The sequence below is a fragment of the Sminthopsis crassicaudata genome, chromosome 3 (assembly GCF_048593235.1).
Source record: "Sminthopsis crassicaudata isolate SCR6 chromosome 3, ASM4859323v1, whole genome shotgun sequence".
NCBI classification, from domain to species: domain Eukaryota; kingdom Metazoa; phylum Chordata; class Mammalia; order Dasyuromorphia; family Dasyuridae; genus Sminthopsis; species Sminthopsis crassicaudata.
In genome coordinates this window covers 377,376,959-377,392,138 of record NC_133619.1, presented here as the reverse complement: position 1 = coordinate 377,392,138, position 15,180 = coordinate 377,376,959, and the positions used below count along the sequence as shown (strand labels likewise).

Here is a 15,180-nt window from a genome sequence, read left to right as displayed (position 1 = left end):
TGAGATTGTAATGAGAGGAATGTGAAACCAGAGTTACAGTGGTAACTTGGCAGAGTATCAAGGGTCAGAGAGAAATCACAGAAGTTGAAAGAACAAGGCATAAAGATAGAAGTAACAATAGGAGATTATAATCAGACAGGAATTTTAAAGTTCTTGATCTTAGATGTGATTGTAAGATCAAGCCAATTTGTGGGTAGCAGAGGTGGAGGAAAAGGTCTTGGGAACAGAGTAGATTGAGTACCTGGGAGATTAAGCTATTTGATTGAATTTCAACATCAATATGTGTGATTAAGTCCTTTAGCATAAGGGCAAAAGCTGAGACAACCACTTATCTCTGTGAGAAATAAAAGGGGGAGAAGGAACAAATGAAAGGAATAGAACCCAAGTTTTTCTTCCTTCCAATCTCCTTCCCTTCTCTTCCTCTTGCAACTTCTCCTTCTCCTCTTCTCCCTTCTTCTTATCTTTGTCTTGACTATTTTGACCAGAAATTATTTAAAATGGAGGACAATAACATATTTATATTTGTACAATAGCTGGTTCCCCCAATCTATATGAAATATTTTTTTGATCCTGAGAAAATCACTTATTCTTCCTGAATATGTTTCATCTTCTAAAAAAGAAGTAGCAAAGGGATAGAAGAGATTGGATTATTTCAATGATTTTTTTTCAGTTCTAAATGTTTGATCCTGTGATAATATTGGGGTCAAGAGAGGGGAGACCCCAAAAGTTTGGGGTCCCAGACTGGTGTCATAAAGTGTCTCAAAAGAATTTGCAGGCTTGAACCCATCTTCTAGTCAAGGCGCAAAGTTTATTGAAAATAATGGTAATGCCATTATAAAGTGGACTGAATTGTAAGGGAATTGAGTAAAGATACAGAAGCAAGGAGAGACATTTTATCCAGCTTTTACCATAGATATGATAATTCTATGGCTGAAGGGTAAGGCAAAGGAGTAGTCTCCAGACTGAGGGGTGTTCTCTGAAATTTGATTATCACTGACCAGATCATCAGTCAGCAATGAACTGAGAAATCGTCTATTCAGGATCAGACAGATTGGGCATGGGAGTTTCCTGAAGCAGATTCCAAAACCAAAAGACCTAAGATTTCCTGACTCACTGCCAGAACAGAAGCTCCCTCTCCTAAAATTAGGGGACCACAAAATCATATTACATCAATCCTATTTTATAACTCAAAGTTCTTCACCCCCTATACCAACACACAAAAGCAAAAATCTTTATACATCTGAGCACACTGTGTAGCTACTCAAGGATATTTAATAAACTTGAATTTACTTATTTTTTTCTCTTTGCCTCTTTATTTGTTTTTAGTATTCATTTTAAAAAATCAAGGAAAGCTCAGAGCACTCTCAAAAAAGAAACTATATCTGGAAAAATCTGACATCAAGTTCAATGCCTCAAGCAGATATTAGGAAGCAGTAGTTTGTCACAGGGAGTTGTTTTAAGAGCAAATCAAAGCATTCTGCAGGAGACACACAAAGATACCTCAATGTGACTTTCCTCAGATAGGAACAGAATGAAGTTGCTCTAGTTTGCACATAATAAGGATAAGAAATATGTACATTGGACAGAGAGAACAAAAGAATTTATCTCTCCCCTCAAGACTAAAGTATTGATCCCTTCTTAATCAAGTGTACTACTTATATGTGTTGCTACAGCCTTATAGAATAGCCAAAAATCTGCTTTTCAATCTTTATAAGAGCTTTATTACATAATTGCCATTATTGTAATTAAACAGAATTTTCTAAAATAAAATTTCAAACTCCAGGTCCTTAGGTGATTCAGAAAAACTATTTTTTTCTAGTAACTGATATTTAAGTTTGGAACTGGAAACTAAGATTTGTGATCAATATCTCCATGAAACACTTTTTTCCTGGTCAGATTTTATTTTTCTCACTTCCCAGATATACCAAATATAAACTTTAACAGTAGCCTAAATTTGTTAGATTTCAATATTGTCATCTTTCAAGTAAAGTTACATGAATTAGCATTTATTAGATACTGCTAAGGGTCAGCTAGGTAGCACAGTAGATACATAGAGCATCTGACCTGGAGTCAGGAAAACAGAAGTTCAAATCCAGGCTCCTTCACTTTATAGCTGTATGAATCTGGTAAAGCCACTTAATCTGTTTGCCTCAGTTTCCTCATCTGATAATAGGGATAATATGACTATATTTTCCAGGTATGTTTTGAGCAGCAAATGAAATTTATCTCAGTTAAGTGAAATAAATAATTATAATGCTTAGCACAATGTCTGGAACTTAGTAAGCACTATATAAATGTTAGTTATTATTGGTGTTGTTACTTTGTGCTAGACATCATATTAAGTAATGGGGATACAAAGAAAGGCATAATCCTTTCCTTCAAGGAATTTAATGAGGTCCTGAATAGTAGGTGTGTTGGGCAGAGAGGAATTGAAGAAATGATCCCTGGGACAGGCAGGGAGAAGGTAATGATAGAAATCAGTTTAGCTTCGTGGCTTCACCCTCTAAGAAGGTCATCCAGTCAGAAATCCAAGTTATATCAAATCCTGAGGGGTTTTGGACATCTTCACCTTGCCATATCCTGTCAGAAATCTCAGTCATGTCCCTGAGGTTAATTTTTCCTATAAAATCTACTTATGGCCATGCCTACTCACTGCCCTCCTTTGGATCAGTCTGCCAAGTACTCTGCTTCAGTGTCTTTCCCCTTACCCCTACCTCATGCCATGTGGTCTCTCCTAATCCTACCATACCTTGTAGCATCTTTCCTGTCCCCATTTCTCCTCTGTAAAGCTAATTCTTTTTTTTTGAGGGGGTGCTACATTCCTTTTAGGACTTATTCTGCCAGCAAAGGGCAAGCCCCAACCTAATAGGGCTTGTCATGCTCTCCCAACTCCATTTTTGATATTTATTATTGTAATGTTCTATTTCTCTAAATTGCAACCCTCTGTGAGCACTTCTCTTAGGAGCTTCTGGAGGCAGCCTTGGCTTTAGTTTCAGTTCAATAATCCCAAAATGCAGCCAGGAGTTAAAGTCCTTTAATGTCTCTTTCCAAATCTTATCTCCAGATCCTTTATTTTCTCCTTCAAGCCTTGTCTCCTTTACTTGGGGCTTGGCTATCTTTCTTAAGAGACCTCTTTCTCTCTCTCTTTGGTTTCTGAGAGCTCTTGTCCTAATGTCTCCATCCAGCACGAAAGTCGAAGTTGGAATGAATCAGACTCCGCCTTCATTAGTGTGGGATTGTGGGTTTCCCAGAAGTCAATACTAGTTGTGTCCTCTCCTCCGAAGTCCCCTGAAGTTCTCCCAGGAAGTCCTCTCCTTCACTGAATCCAGACTCTCTCCCTCCCCACTGAATCCTGGCTCCTTATATCCTCCCAGAGAATGGGCTTGTGGGTACTCCCTAGGTTTGTGGGAGTTCCTTAAAAATATGCTCTCTTAAAGGTGTGAATCTCATGGAATTCTAGTAAATACATTACTGAACTAGAGAATTGTTAAGTACCATGTTAAATTAGATAATTACTGTCTCTATCCATTCCAGTGACTTAGCACCTTGTAAAAATCCTAACATATTTTTTAATTTAATTTTTATTTTATTTTATAATTATAACTTTTTTTTTGACAGTACATATGCATGGGTAATTTTTTACAACATTATCCCTTGCACTTATTTCTATTCAGATTTTTTCCCTTCCTCCCCCAATCCCCTCCCCCAGATAGCAAGCAGTCTTATACATGTTAAATATATGACAGTATATTCTAGATACAATATATGTGTGTAGAACCAAATTTTTTGTTGCACAGGAAGAATTGGATTCAGAAGGTAAAAATAATAGTTTACACTCATTTCCCAGTGTTCCTTTTCTGGATGTAGCTGATTCTGTCGATCATTAATCAATTGGAATTGGATTAGCTCTTCTCTATGTTGAAGATATCCATTTCCATCAGCATACATCCTCATACAGTATCATTGTTGAAGTGTATAATGATCTTCTGGTTCTGCTCATTTCACTTAGCATCAGTTGATGTAAGTCTCTCCAAGCCTCTCTGTATTTCTCCTGTTGGTCATTTCTTACAGAACAATAATATTCCATAACATTCATATACCATAATTTACCCAACCATTCTCCAATTTATGGACATCCATTCATCTTCCAGCTTCTAGCCACTATGAAAAGGGCTGCCACAAACATTTTGGCACATACAGGTCCCTTTCCCTTCTTTAGTAGTTCCTTGGGATATAAGCCTAGTAGTAGTATGGCTGGGTCAAAGGGTATGCACATTTTGATAACTTTTTGGGCATAATTCCAGATTACTCTCCAGAATGGTTGGATTCTTTCACAACTCCACCAACAGTGCATCACTGTCCCAGTTTTCCCACAGCCCCTCCAACATTCATCTTTATTTGTTCCTGTCATCTTAGCCAATCTGACAGGTGTGTAATGATACCTCAGAGTTGTCTTAATTTGCATTTGTCTGATCAGTAGTGATTTGGAACACTCTTTCATATGAGTGGAAATAGTTTTAATTTCATCATCTGAAAATTGTTCATATCCTTTGACCATTTATCAATTGGAGAATGGCTTGATTTCTTATAAATTAAAGTCAATTCTCTGTATATTTTGGAGATGAGGCCTTTATCAGAACCTTTAACTGTAAAAATGTTTTCCCAATTTATTACTTCCCTTCTAATCTTGTTTGCATTAGTTTTGTTTGTGCAGAAACTTTTTAATTTGACATAATCAAAATTTTCTATTTTGTGATCAATAATGGTCTCTAGTTCTCTCTTGGACACAAACTCCTTCCTCCTCCACAAGTCTGAAAGGTAAACCATCCCATGTTCCTCCAATTTATTTATGATTTCGTTCTTTATCCCTAAATCTTGGACCCATTTTGATCTAATCTTAGTATGTGGTGTTAAATGTGGGTCCATGCCTAGTTTCTGCCATACTAATTTCCAGTTTTCCCAGCAGTTTTTGTCACATAATGAATTCTTAACCCAAAATTTGGGATCTTTGGGTTTGTCAAACACTAGATTGCTATTTTAATTCACTATCTTGCCCTGTGAACTTAACCTATGCCACTGAACAACTAGTCTATTTCTTAGCCAATACCAAATGGTTTTGGTGACTGCTGATATAATATAGCTTTAGATCAGGTACACTTAGACCACCTTCCTCTGACTTTTTTTTCATTAGTTCCCTTGCAATTCTCGACCTTTTATTCTTCCATATGAATTTTGTTGTTATTTTTTCTAGGTCATTAAAATAGTTTCTTGGGAGTCTGATTCGTATAGCACTAAATAAATAGATTAGTTTGGGGAGTATTGTCATCTTGATTATATTCGCTCGGCCTATCCAAGAGCACTGAATGTCTTTCCAATTATTTAAATCTGACTTTATTTTTGTGGCAAGTGTTTTGTAATTTTGCTCATATAATTCCTGACTCTCCTTTGGTAGATGTATTCCCAAATACTTTATACTCTTAACATTTGTTTGGAATGGAATTTCTCTTTGTATCTCTTGCTGTTGGATTGTGTTGGTAATGTACAAAAATGCTGAGGATTTATGTGGATTTATTTTGTATCCTACAACTTTGCTAAAATTCTGAATTATTTCTGATAGCTTTTTAGCAGAGTCTTTGGGGTTCTCTAAGTATACCATCATGTCATCTGCAAAAAGTGATAATTTGATTTCCTCATTTCCTACTCTAATTCCTTGAATCTCTTTCTCGGTTCTTATTGCCGAGGCTAGAGTTACTATATTGAATAGTAATGGTGATAGTGGGCAACCTTGTTTCACTCCTGATCTTACAGGGAAAGGTTCTAGTTTATCACCATTACATATGATGTTTACTGAAGGTTTTAAATATATGCACCTTATTATTTTAAGGAATAGTCCATTTATTCCTATACTCTCAAGCGTTTTTAGTAGGAATGGATGTTGGATTTTATCAAATGCCTTTTCTGCATCTATTGAGATGATCATATGGTTTTTATTAATTTGATTATTAATATGGTCAATTATACTAATAGTTTTCCTAATATTAAACCAGCCCTGCATTCCTGGTATAAATCCCACTTGGTCATAGTGTATTATCCTGGAGATGATTTTCTGAAGTCTATTTGCTAATATCTTATTTAAGATTTTAGCATCAATATTCATTAAGGAAATTGGTCTATAGTTTTCTTTCTCAGTTTTTGATCTACCTGGTTTAGGTATCAGTACCATGTCTGTGTCATAGAAGGAATTTGGTAGGACTCCTTCAATCCCTATTTTTTCAAATAGTTTATATAGCATTGGAGTTAGTTGTTCTTTAAATGTTTGGTAGAATTCACCTGTAAATCCATCTGGTCCTGGGGACTTTTTCTTAGGAAGTTGGTTAATAGCTTGGTCTATTTCTTTTTCTGAGATGGGACTATTTAGACTACTTACTTCTTCCTCTGTTAATCTGGGCAAGCTATATTTTTGAAGGTATTCTTCCCATTTCATTTAAGTTATCGAATTTATCGGCATAAAGTTGAGCAAAGTAGCTCCTAACTATTGTTCTAATTTCCTCTTCATTAGTGGTGAGTTCACCCTTTTCATTTTCAAGACTAACAATTTGCTTTTTCTCTTTCCTTTTTTTAATCAGGTTTACTAAGGGTTTGTCTATTTTGTTGGTTTTTTTCATAAAACCAACTCTTAGTTTTATTAATTAATTCAATAGTTTTTTTACTTTCAATTTTATTAATCTCACCTTTTATTTTTTGAATTTCAAGTTTTCTGTTTGTCTGGGGGTTTTTAATTTGTTCCTTTTCTAGCAATTTGAGTTGTAAGCCCAATTCGTTGGCCCTCTCTTTCTCTATTTTATGCAATTAGGCCTGTAGAGATATAAAACTTCCCCTTATTACTGCTTTGGCTGTATCTTTTGGTATGATGTCTCATTATTGTCATTTTCTTGGGTGAAGTTATTAATTATATTTATGATTTGCTGTTTTACCCAATCATTCTTTAGTATAAGATTATTTAGCTTCCAATTATTTTTGGTCTATTTTCCCCTGGCTTTTTATTAAATGTAATTTTGATTGCATTATGGTCTGAAAAGGATGCATTTACTATTTCTGCCTTACTGCATTTGATTTTGAGGTTTTTATGCCCTAGTATATGATCGCCAAAAATCTATCATATCAAACTTTTCTAGTATTCTATTTACCTCTTTGACTTCTTTCTTATTTATTTTGTGGTTTGATTTATCTAATTCTGAGAGTGCAAGGTTGAGATCTCCCACTATTATAGTTTTGCTATCTATTTCCTCTTGCAGCTCTCTTAATTTCTCTTTTAAGAATTTAGATGCTGCACCACTTGGTGCATATATGTTTAATATTGGTACTGCTTCATTATTGATGCTGCCCTTTAGCAGGATATAATGCCCTTCCTTATCTCTTTTTATTAGATCAATTTTTGTTTTTGCTTGATCTGAGATGAGGATGGCTACTCCTGCCTTTTTGGTTTTGCCTTTTACTTTTAGTTTGAATGTCGCACCCTGTTTCAGGTGTGTTTCCTGTAAACAACATATAGTAGGATTCTGACTTTTAATCCAGTCTGCTAACTGCTTCCTCTTTATGAGGCAGTTTGCCCCATTCATATTTATGGTTAGAAGGACTAATTCTATATTGCTTGCCATCCTATTAACCCCTGCTTATGCTTTTCCCCTTTCCTTCCCTCTTACCCCCCTATCCAGTATTAAACTGGTGAACACCACTTGCTTTTCACAGCCCTCCCTTTTTAGGATCCCTCCCCCACCTTAAAGATCCTCCCATTATTTTACCCCTTTTCCTCAAAATTTCTGTATTCCCTTCCCCTTAGCTTACTCCTTCCCTTTCACTTTTCAATGAAGTGGAAGAAGTCTCACCATAAATCAAATATGTCTATTGATACACACTATGTTCATCTCCCTCCTTTCTTTCTCTCAGATATAATAGGTTACCTTTGCCTCTTCATGAGATGTAGTACCACCACTTTACACATTTTTATGATATTATTTCTTTTCCATCTCTAGTTTCTAAGAAAAATTGTACATATGTTCTTTACATATCTTTTTTTGGCAGAAATATAGTACTCAAGATTTCTTTTTACCTTTTTAGAAATCTCTTGAGTTCTGTATTTGAAGATCAAACCTTTTATATAGGTCTGGTTTTTTCATCAAAAATAGATGGAATTCATTTATTTCATTAAATGTCCATCTTCTTCCCTGAAAAACGATGCTCATTCTTGCTGGGTATGTTATTCTTGGCTGCATACCAAGTTCCTTAGCCTTTCGGAATATCATGTTCCAGGCTCTTCGTTCTTTTATTGTGGACACTGCTAGATCCTGGGTTATCCTTATTGTGGATCCTCCATATCTGAATTTCTTTTTTCTAGCAGCTTCCAATATCTTTTCCTTTGTCTGATTGTTCTTGAACTTGGCCACTATATTTCTTGGCGTTTTGATTTTAGGGTCCCTTTCAGTAGGTAGATGAATTTTGTCAATGTCTATTTTACCCTCTGTTTCCAGAATGTCTGGGCAGTTCTCCTTTATAATTTCCTCAAAAATGGTGTCCAAGCTCTTTTTTTCCTCACATTTTTCAGGGAGTCCTATTATTCTCAAATTGTCTCTCCTGGATCTGTTTTCCAGGTCTGTTGTCTTTCTAGTAAGGTACTTGACATTCTTTTCAATTGTTTCATTTCTCTGGTTTAGCTTGACTACCTCTTGGTTTCTCCTTGTGTCATTCATTTCTACTTGTTCCAGTCTAATTTTCAATGATGTATTTTCTTCACTCACTTTTTTTATATCTCTTTGTAATTGTCCAATTGAGTTTTTATCTTCTATGGAATTTTTTTCCATTTTATCCATTTTATTTTTTAGGGAGCTGTTTTCTTTTTTTGCAGCTCACTAATCCTGTTTTCCTTGGAGTTGTTTACCTTTTCCAGCTCACTAATCTTGTTTCTCAATGATTTGATTTCTTTATCTGCTCTGTCTTATAATGCATGGGATGACTTCTCTAGGCTCTTTTGCCAAGCTTCCCTTTCCTTTTCCCATTTCTCTTCCAGCTCTCTTGTGAGAGCCTTTTTGATTTCCTCTATGAGATTCTTTTGTATTGAGGAGCAGCTCATATCCCTCTTAGGGGATACATCTGGGGACAGTCTGTTCTTAGTTTCCTCAGCATTCGAAGTCTGCTCCCTCTCCACACTGAAGCTGTCAATGGTTAGAGCCCTTTTGAATTTTTTGTTCATTTTGTCAGAGTAGGAATGGAACAAAACAAACTGACAAGAGAAACAATTGGTCTGTTTTGCGGGGGATGGGGCTGGATGGTATTAATGGGCTTCCTCTACAGACTGGGGGTAGGGCAGCAGAGAGCCACTAACAGAACAGCAATGACTATACTGAGTCTGCGCTCTGAAGCTCTGAGAACGCACTGAGTCAGTCCAGGTTGGGGTTGGGAGTGGCTGGGTTCTGAGAGATGCTGGCTTTCTGGGGTTTTAATCTTCACCTCTGGTGTTTACACCTCTGTGATGCTCCTGGCTTGCTGCCAAGACGGAGTATCCACACTGGGGAAAAAGTCTTTTTGCAGAAACGGCAGAGATCGTACCCCTCCCCCTCCATTCTGAGCTGAGTGAGCTGCCTGTCTCGCTCTGGCTTGCCTGCCCTCAGTCTGCGCCCAGTCTGATTGACCCTCCCCCGAGCAAACACAGACCTTTTCTGGCGACTTTCAAGGATGTCTTCTCTTGGTGATTATTTGTGGATTTCTTTCTGGGTCAAGCATTAAGTCTGAGGCTCGTCATGAAGTAAGTTCTGAGAGAAAATGAGGAGCTCAAGCAGCTGTCTGCCTCCACGCCGCCATCTTGGCCGGAAGTCCCCCAAAATCCTAACATATTATACCTTTTATTTTATCTGTAATTTATTCCCTTAAGTAAATCTGCCTTCTGCCAAAGAGAATGGCCATTGTGAATTTTTCACATAACTGAACTCCAACTTTTGGTGCTTACCATCAAATCCAGAGAGACAGAGATAGAGGGAACTGAGTGATATATCACTTTAATCACTTTTTACATAAAACTTGTCTTAATTGTCTAGCTGATAGTGCCTTCCCCAGCAAAATTATCTTGTATTGTTTGGATATGTTTTTGTGTGCATATGCATATATGATGTACATATTTTCTCCACTGAAAATATAACCTCCTTGAGTTTAAGGACCATTTCACAATTTCATTTTTGTATTTGCATTCCTCTGCCTGAGACACAGTATGCACTTAAGATTTCTTACGTGCTTGATTACTTTATATAACATATACAAAAGTATACTTATATATGATATATACATATATGGGCATATGTACAGGTACAATGAAAATTGAATGAAATAATGGATGCAAAGCACTTTAAAAAAAACCTTAAAGAATTAAGAATATGCCAGTAATCATCATCATCATCATCATCATCATCATCATCATCATTATTAAATTGTAAACTCTAATCATATGATGACTCCATTTCTTTAGCCTTCTACTGCATTCCAAGTGAGTTCAAGCAAAGCATACAGAGCAATAAAAGTATATACTAATAAAGTTTAACAACTGGACTCTGAAAAATATGCACATATACCTCTAAATTTAATCTGCATTAACATTTTCTTAAATCTAGATAATCAAGAAAACAATAAATCAAAGTGTGATTTACAGAAATTGTCCTTTTCTGGAATATAAATATTCACATTGAAAAGATATCAAATTCTTACTTGCCAGCTATAAGTGATTCCAATATGTAGATGTTCATGTATGTATGTATGTATGTGTGTGTGTCAATACGTATAAATAAAACTATACCCACATAGTCTTATATAGGCCATATAGAGGGTACAATTCCTTGGATTCAGGAAAATGTGAACTAAAGTTTGATCTCTAGGAGCCATATCTCTATACAAGTATACATAGAGAATAATAGAGATTATAGGTTAATAATAATAATAATTAGTTGAATTTTCACAATGATTTAAGTTTTGCAGACATGTACAAACTCTTTAACTGAAGTTAATTTTAGGACTATTATATACATACATTGCTATATTTTCCTGTGAAAGGAATTTCTACACTAGTATTGCCCATGTCATTGATATGCTATTTACATATTAAATATCACATATCTTTGATGATCTGTGTACATATTTAAGTTTGTACATAGCCCTAAAAAGATTTGATCATGTTAAAAGAAAATAGTAGTGTATATGAGCAACAAGAGGGCTATAAAGCTAAAGGAAAGTACACTTTGGAGAATGAGAGAAGAGTAATAATGTGAAAGGATCCATTAGTGAGTGCAACAGCAGCTGTGATAGCAAAGACAATGAAAATGAAAAGCCCAAAAAGTATCTCCATTGCATTAGAACTAAAGTAAAGTTTATGAGATTCATAAATAGCAACATTTCAGTTCCATGGAAAAATAAATCACTCCTAGTTCCAATATGTGATATATAAAATGTTTGGTATCAGTGATACAATGGAAACATACATTTTACTGCCTATCATATTTTCTTTTTTTTCTGCTTTCCCAAGTTCACTAATTACATGCTTTTGTCACTGATGTCAAGTCAAGCTGAAGACAAAGGTAAGTGTGCTGATTTTATGCTTTCCTGGGATAGGCCAACTTTTAGGTTAAAGGGCATCATCTGATTTGGGTGTCACTGTGGCTAATATATTTCTCTTCTCTGACCTAAATGGAATCATGATGTACACATGATTATAGCAACACCATCTTCCACTGCTAATGTTGGCTGGCATTTATTTCAGTTAATGCCCCAGGACTCTTATTTTATACCAATTTACAATTTTGACAAAGCTAGGGAATTGTCAACTTCAGCAAGGTTGTCAAATTGCAAGACTACAGGATCGTAACTGCTTCCAGTTGAAATTGGCAAAGGGTATGCTTTTCATAGACGTCTTGAGCATATATTTTAAAATACAATCAAATGAGGCACAATAACCACAATTCTGAGAGGTCTGTTTGACTGTGCCTTGGCTGAATCAATATCACTCAGCTCCATTATGCTGAAATTAGGTAATATAAGTGTTTGTGAATATGTAGTTTAAACTAAATAATTCATGAGCATCATGAAAAGTTATATAGTACAAGCTTACAAGCCACATGGACTTCCTTACATGATCTAGGGCATGTTACTTTTAACCCTGAATTCCACGATAATTATTATCTTTGTGATAGTCACCACAAAGGACAAAACAAAAACAGCAAAATAATAATATAAAGATTATATTGGCAAATGTGCTTTGGTGCAATTCCATCCATCAATAAGAAGAATTATATGTTATTCATTAAGTGCCCTAGAAATAGAAAATGAAAACAGGAAGATTTTGGTCACTATGTTCATCTTTAGAATAAGATTTCATTCTTGTCTGGCCATTATTAAGAATAGAGGAGATAATTTCCTATTCTGAATCTGAAAAGTGAATTTTTTTTTAAAATTGTAGAAGGGACATTATTCTGTTATGTCTTATCTTTCCTTGTATTTGCCTCTCCAAAGGACAAATGAGGCAAAATGGCATTGTTTTACAGAAAGAAATGAAAAGATTAGTTGCAGAGATAATAAAAAGATAGTAGGTGGATTGTGTTCCTGCTATTATATATAGAAAACATTTTACTTTAAACTTGATGTTTTGAAATTCACACACAGTTGAATTTTCCATGATCAACACCATGAAGAAAGATATCACAATGAAAAAGCATATTTAGAGCAGTGGAGTAGAAATCCTAGTTTAATTTATTACTACCTGTTCAATCTGAAACAAGTCAGTTAACCTTTTGGGACCTCATTTTCTTCATTGTTAAAATCATGATTTTGAATTAGATGCTATCTAAAATCTCTGCTAAATCCTCTAATCTCATGAGAATTGATTAGCAAGAGACACTCTAATTCTCTACTTTCCATTTGCAGCTCTGTTTGGTTTGGACTCCACAGAACATGATAGTTCACTCATGATAAGCTGATGACCAGATATCTCATCACCATGCCCCTAAATCTGCTTTCATTTACATTCAATCTCCTTAGTTCTTTTTCTAGATGCAGATGGCATTTTTCTGTCCAAATTCTATTGAGATTGCTTTGGATCACTGAAACACTGAGAAGAACCAAATCTTTCAAAGTTGATCATTGCACATTCTTGCTGTTTTTGTGTATAATGCATTCCTGTTTCTGCTTGTTTTGCTCAACATCAGTTCATGTAAATCTTTCCAGGCCCTTCTATAATCAGCTTGTTAAATATTATATATATATATATATATATGCGCCTCTGGGCACAGTTCCAGATTATTCTCCAGAATTTTTAGTTTGAACAAAATAGGGATACCCAATTCTTTTTAAAATATAGTACATTTCAGAACAATGCAACATAACACAATATAACATAACCATGACAACAAATAAGGTATCATAGAACTTTAAGTTGTCACAAAGAATGCCCCATACCTAGAACATAGCTGCAGAAGTTCTCCTCCAAGGTTGCAGGCCTCTCTTTCCTGTAGTTCAGGGCATTCCTGTCCACCTCCTATGGCAATATGTTTTATACTCCGGCTCCTACTCCTAAATCCTGGGGAGAGATCCCCTGATTGACAGGTCTTGGAGCAAGGACTCCAAGATGACCAGTCTGTGGTTTCGCAGTCTTTTGGCATGACACAGGACTGAACAGTCAAGGGGAAGTTGTCTTGCATACAAAGGCTGTAAAAACAAAAATGGCAAACTGAAGTAGATTCATTGATGAAGTCTTGGGTTATCTCAAAATTGACCATCTATGCAAAGTCACTATTTCAGAAAATCATACTTGAAAATATCACAAAAGAAACACAATTGTAGCACAAACTACTACTTTATGTTATGCTCTCACATAGAGCATTACCTAACATGGTCTCACACTTGTCCAAAGGGATAAAAGTAGAGTAGTAGTGTGCTGGTAAATGTTGAACAACTGGCCCTTGGGGAGGGGGGGCGGGAGCAAATGGGAAATGCACACATAAGACACTTTTAAATTGTTTATGCATTGTTAAATTAATTTGCTGATTTCTGAGGTATAAATGATCACACTGAAAATGTGACAATCCACTCTCATGAGCAGGTTTGAACTGACTCTTGCACCCTCCTGACCAGGGTATATGACACACTTTATATCAAGTAACATGTGGAACAGATTACAGTAAACCAGCAATGTCCATTGTGGTGGTTGGAGTCTATATTTCTTATGAAGCTAGAATGCTTATTTAAGCACTGAAGTGCTTTCTACTTAATGTGGTGATTTCCAAGAATAAGACCCATGGTCCAAGACAACAACACATTGCCAAAGTCCTTTAAAAACAACCCTGTTTTTTTCCAAATGAACGGTAATTTAATACCACTGCTAGTACAATAAACTGCTCAGTGCATCTTGTCATTTTCTTTGATGGGAGGACAAAACACTCCAGGCAGAATTTCCTATAAAAGTCTCCTATCTAGTGAAGATCTTTCCTTAACCTTTCCATACTAGTAGGAACTATTTCTTGATTTGAAAGACAATGCAAAAACTTCCCCAAAGCAAAACTTTCTTTAAAAACAAATTAATAAAACTTATTTATCAGTTCAAGTCCTGAAAAAAGTAAACCCTTCATAAATAAATAACTATGTTTGTTCTTTTAAAAAGAGCATCTCTTCCCAGATTCCAGGTACAACTTCTGTCATTCTTTACAACGAAAAAACTGCTATTGTTTTTCCTTTCTGCTTCTTGCTTATCCCCCTATGTTTTATTTTCTCCCAGTTCTTTCGATTGGATCAATAAGTGGAATAATAACAATTACATTTCTAACAGTAGAAAAAATAGCACTTGATAATTGTCAATTTTATTGGCAAGTTATGAGAAATAATTTGGTCATGAATAGTAAGTATATAATTATTAAACTCTCTAGTCAGTCAGGAACATAGTTTCCATTTTTATTTTCCAATTCAACTGGAAGGAGCTGTCAGATTTGAGATACAGACATCTGGAGACACAGAACATAGAATTCTAGACTTGGAGTTGAGGAGTTTAGAGTTTGAATTCAGATTCCAAGTGCTAATCTGCTATATGAACCTAAACAAGTTACTTCTGTCTAGCTCAGTTTCCTCTTTGTAAAATACGGATACTAAATAGCACTTACC

At 35.5% G+C, this 15,180-nt stretch overlaps 1 protein-coding gene across 1 annotated transcript in view; it reads right to left on the bottom strand.

Annotated features, from left to right (window-relative positions):
• Positions 1–15,180, bottom strand: part of THSD7B (thrombospondin type 1 domain containing 7B) — a 1,297,161-nt gene that overhangs the window by 827,754 nt on the left and 454,227 nt on the right. The window contains exon 4 of the mRNA XM_074301932.1: positions 13,486–13,734. Within this exon, the coding sequence (XP_074158033.1) occupies positions 13,486–13,734 (249 nt within the window). The remainder of the gene's footprint in view (positions 1–13,485; positions 13,735–15,180) is intronic.